The sequence below is a fragment of the Myotis brandtii genome, unplaced genomic scaffold (assembly GCF_000412655.1).
Source record: "Myotis brandtii unplaced genomic scaffold, ASM41265v1 scaffold410, whole genome shotgun sequence".
In the NCBI taxonomy this organism is placed as follows: domain Eukaryota; kingdom Metazoa; phylum Chordata; class Mammalia; order Chiroptera; family Vespertilionidae; genus Myotis; species Myotis brandtii.
In genome coordinates, this window is record NW_005365764.1 from 2,905,165 (window position 1) to 2,909,216 (window position 4,052).

Sequence of the window (4,052 nt, forward strand, 5' to 3'; positions counted from 1 at the left end):
GTCCTGGGGTCAGCAGGGGGGAGCTATGGCTCTGCAGCCACCGAGCCCAGAATGGGACTCGCTAAACTGAGGCTCTCACCATTACCAGGCACTGGCTTTGGCCCTGAGTTGATTCGTGTGAAGAATCAGGAGTCAGTGGCTGGGGCTCAAAGGCTTGGCCTGACAATGATGCCTTGTTTCCTAGACATTTCTGGAGGATTCCTTTCTGAGCACCTTGAAGATGAGTCTCCGGACCCCACCCACACTCCTGAGGCTGTCAGGAGAGAGCCTGCTGAGGGACCAGGCCTCAGCCATCGCAGCTCTGGAGTACCTGCCTGCTGAGCTCTTCCCGCTGCTCTTCATTCAGGCCTACCATAGGAGAATGCAGAAGCCCCTGAAGGCCATGGTGCAAGCCTGGCCCTTCACTGTCCTTCCTCTGGGCTGCCTGTCACAGATGTCCCTGAACAAGCTCTTAAAAGCCGTGTTGGATGGGCTGGATGTACTGCTTGCCCAGGAGGTTCGGGCCAGGTAAGGCTGGCATACGGGAGACAGAGCGGGTCAGGGCGTGTGGAGGGCCCAAGGGTGGACCCGAAGTTTCTGACGGTGCAAATGAGGCTCAGGGAGCCCTTCCCAGGAGGTTCGGCCCAGGTAAGGCTGGCATCCGGGAGACAGAGGGGGTCAGGGCGTGTGGAGGGCCTAAGGGTGGACCTGAAGTTTCTGACGGTGCAAATGAGGCTCAGGGAGCCCTTGCAGCCTGCGCAGCTCACCGTGGGAAGTGGAGGACTGCCTACTGGGCAGGGGCGCCTGCAGGACCTGCCCTGCCTCCTCCCAGTGGTACTTAAAGGTGCTGAGCAGGAGGGACGGAAGGGAAGGAGATGAGCAAAGCAGATGGAAGTGGAGGGCAAGGAAGAAGCTGACCCTGGGAGTCAAAGTAGAAGCTCAGGGTGGGGGTGGAGTCTGATTGTTGCCTCAACTCAGATGCTCAGTCTCATTCTGACCTGCCCTCCTTCTGTTGATCTTTTTTTAAAAAACATTTTTTAAATTGATTTCAGAGAGGAAAGGAGAGATAGAGATAGAAGCATCAATGATGACAATCATTGATTGGCTGCCTCCTGCGCGCGCGTGTGCACACACACACACACACACACTCCCCCGGCCCCCCTCACGGGGCATTGAGCCTGCAACCCAGGCATGTACCCTCATTGGGAAGCAAACCTTGACCTCCTCGCTCATAGGCAGATGCTCAACCACTGAGACACACTGACCATAAAGCATCTCAGCCATTGCCCTGTTGACTTGGAAGAATCTCAGCTAATGTCCTGCTTTCCCCACAGGAGGTGGAAACTGCGGGTGCTGGATTTCAGGAACACGGGCGCTAAGTTCTGGAGAATGTGGTGTGGAGACAGCACCCAGAAGTGCTCACGGACAGAACCAGTGGCTGTGCACGGCTCCAGCCCCAACATGCAGCACCCCTTGGCTCCCTTGGAGGTGTTCCTAGACCTTAACTTCAATGAAAGGGACGGGGATGAGTTTCTCAAGTATATCCTCCAATGGGCCCAGCAGAGGGAAGGGTTGCTACACCTGTGCTGCAAGGCGGTGAGGATTTCTGAGGTGCCCTTCCAGAGGGTCAGGAGGGTCCTGGATGGGGTGCAGCTGGACTGCATCCAGGAAGTGGAAGTGAACTGCGCCTGGGACCTGCCCACCCTGGGGACATTTGCTCTCTACCTGGGTCAGATGAGTAACCTGCAGAGACTCTCTCTCTCCTACATCGATGTGTTGGCTGAGGAGGAGGACTGGGAGGAGGAAGAGGATTGGGACAGGAAACAGCAGGAGGAGCAGCGATCCTTTTCCCAATTCCTCTCTCAGATGCTCAGGCTGCGGCACCTCCGGGACCTCAACATGGATTTTCCCTCCTTCCTCCACGAGACCTCAACATGGAGTCTCCCTCCTTCCTCCGAGGTCGTCTGGACCAGATGCTCAGGTGAGCTGTGTAACAGTGGACGCAGCCCCAGAATGTCAAGGGAGTGGTCTTGTTTGCTGCTTTAAGGGTGTTACCCTGTGAACACCTTAGGGAAGCATGTTTTGAAATCCGCCTGTCAGGATGGGTAACAGAACTGGCTCAATGACTGACCCTGCCAGCCTGGATCTGTGAGTGCTTCCTTAGGGAGAGATGTCTAAGTGACCAGGACTTAGGAAGAGGGAGGGAGGAGGAAAACCAAACACCAAATAGAACATTTCCACACAGAAGCTCTGTGCCCACCGGCCATGTGAACACACGTGAGCCTGTCTCAGCTTCCCCATCTGTCAGAGGTGGTCCTGGGCTCCAGGAAGGTCGTTAGTACAAAGGAAAGGCAGGATCCCGCAGCTAAGGGAGCGGGAGGGTAAGGACTGCAAAGAGTGACAGGTGGTTTGTGGTGGAAGTCGCCTCTGCAGACTGGCCTCCCAGTTGTTGCTGCAGGATCTTACCTAGGTCTGCTTTCTCTCTCTCTCTCTCTCTCTCTTTCTCTCTCTCTTAAATCCTCACCTGAGGATATTTTTTCCATTGATTTTTAGAGAGTGGAAGGGAGGGTAAGAGAGAGAGAGAGAAACATCTATGTGAGAGTGACACATCGATTGGTTAGCCCCTGCTAATGCCCCAACCAGGGCCTGGGATCGATCCTGCCAATGCGGTGCATGTGCTTGAGTGGTAATCAAACCTGAGACAAGTCAATGCAAAGGCCAACGCTCTATCCACTGAGTCAAACCTGCTAGTGCCATGTTTGTTCTTTATGTATTACATGGACTAGCCTCCTGTGGCCCAGATAGCTGGTGCCTGGAGACCAAGAAGTGGATAGAAGGAAGCCTGCCTTGACAGCATTCTTGGTTTTCTCTCCCAAACTTAAGGTTCAGGGATGCCCACTCTTAACCTAGACACTGTGTCGGGTTCTCTTGGCAGGTTCCCGGGGTTTTCCTTATGTCCAATCACCCTGCAGAGTGCAGAGGGCTCCTTGGCAGCTGAGGAAAGGAAGCTCTGGAGATGTCGTGAACTTGTCCCAGCCTAAAAGGAGACTAGATGTCCTGGGTGCGGGCCTTCATCAGATTGTCAGGACAGCCCTGGGCTTGGACAAATCGACCTTCTGCCACCTGCAGGACCCCCTCTGCTGGCTACCCCCGTCCCCAGGAACTAACCACTCCATCTCTCCCCAGGTGCCTGCAGACCCCCTTGGACAAACTCTGCATAACCAATTGCCAGCAGCTGACCCATTCAGACCTGACACACCTGTTCCAGTGCCCGAACCTCAAGCAGCTGAAGTCCCTGCATCTATTTGGTCTCAGCCTCGCGGATTTTAGTCTTGAGCCCCTCGGAGCTCTGCTGGAGGCAGTGGCACCCACCCTCGAGGACCTGGGCCTGGATAACTGTGAGATGGTGGACTCCCAAGTCGAGGCCATCCTGCCTGTTCTGAGCCGCTGTCACCAGCTCAGGGGCTTCACCATCTCTGAGAACAACTTTTCCGTGGACACCGTGGAGAAGCTGCTGCGCCACACAGCCAGGCTGAGCAGTTTAGAGCTCGAGCTGTACCCCGTCCCCCTGGAATATTACAGGATCCAGGGGACTGTTAACGAGGAGAGACTTGCCCTGCTCCGGGCTGAGCTCACGGGGATACTGAAGGAGTTAGGACAGCCCAGGAGCATCTTTCTTGGCACCAAGTACTGTCACAACTCTGGCAAATGTAAAGTTTATGACGTGGAGTTTTCATGACGTGTAGCTGTGCTGTGCCCCTGTAATGACCCTGCTCAGGGGGAACACTCAGCAAAAGCTTTCTTCTGGGCCCTTGGAAGCCGTAATATAGAACAAGGGTGCATTATGGGGGGGGGCACCCACGATCCAGACTCATGATCCTGTGAATGGGCAAAGGAAGGGACCAAGTCCAGGTCCGTGATTACAGGGGCAAATGTTGGGGAGTTCATGGGACCTCAGGGGGCAAGTGTCCTAGAATCGGAAATATGAATCTGATTTGCATGGGGACGGGGGAGGGGTATTTGCGCTCCAACTGCATGTGTGGGAGTTGATCCTAAGGTGGATGATTGTAAAG

At 55.0% G+C, this 4,052-nt stretch overlaps 1 protein-coding gene across 1 annotated transcript; it reads left to right on the top strand.

Moving 5' to 3' along the window:
* The first annotated feature begins 220 nt into the window (after positions 1–220).
* On the top strand, positions 221–3,718 carry LOC102258631 (PRAME family member 20). Its single transcript, XM_014545460.1, has 4 exons — positions 221–507; positions 1,314–1,864; positions 1,906–1,960; positions 3,166–3,718. Exons 1-4 carry the CDS (start codon positions 221–223, stop codon positions 3,716–3,718), a joined length of 1,446 nt encoding a protein of 481 aa, XP_014400946.1.
* The last annotated feature ends 334 nt before the right edge of the window (positions 3,719–4,052 follow it).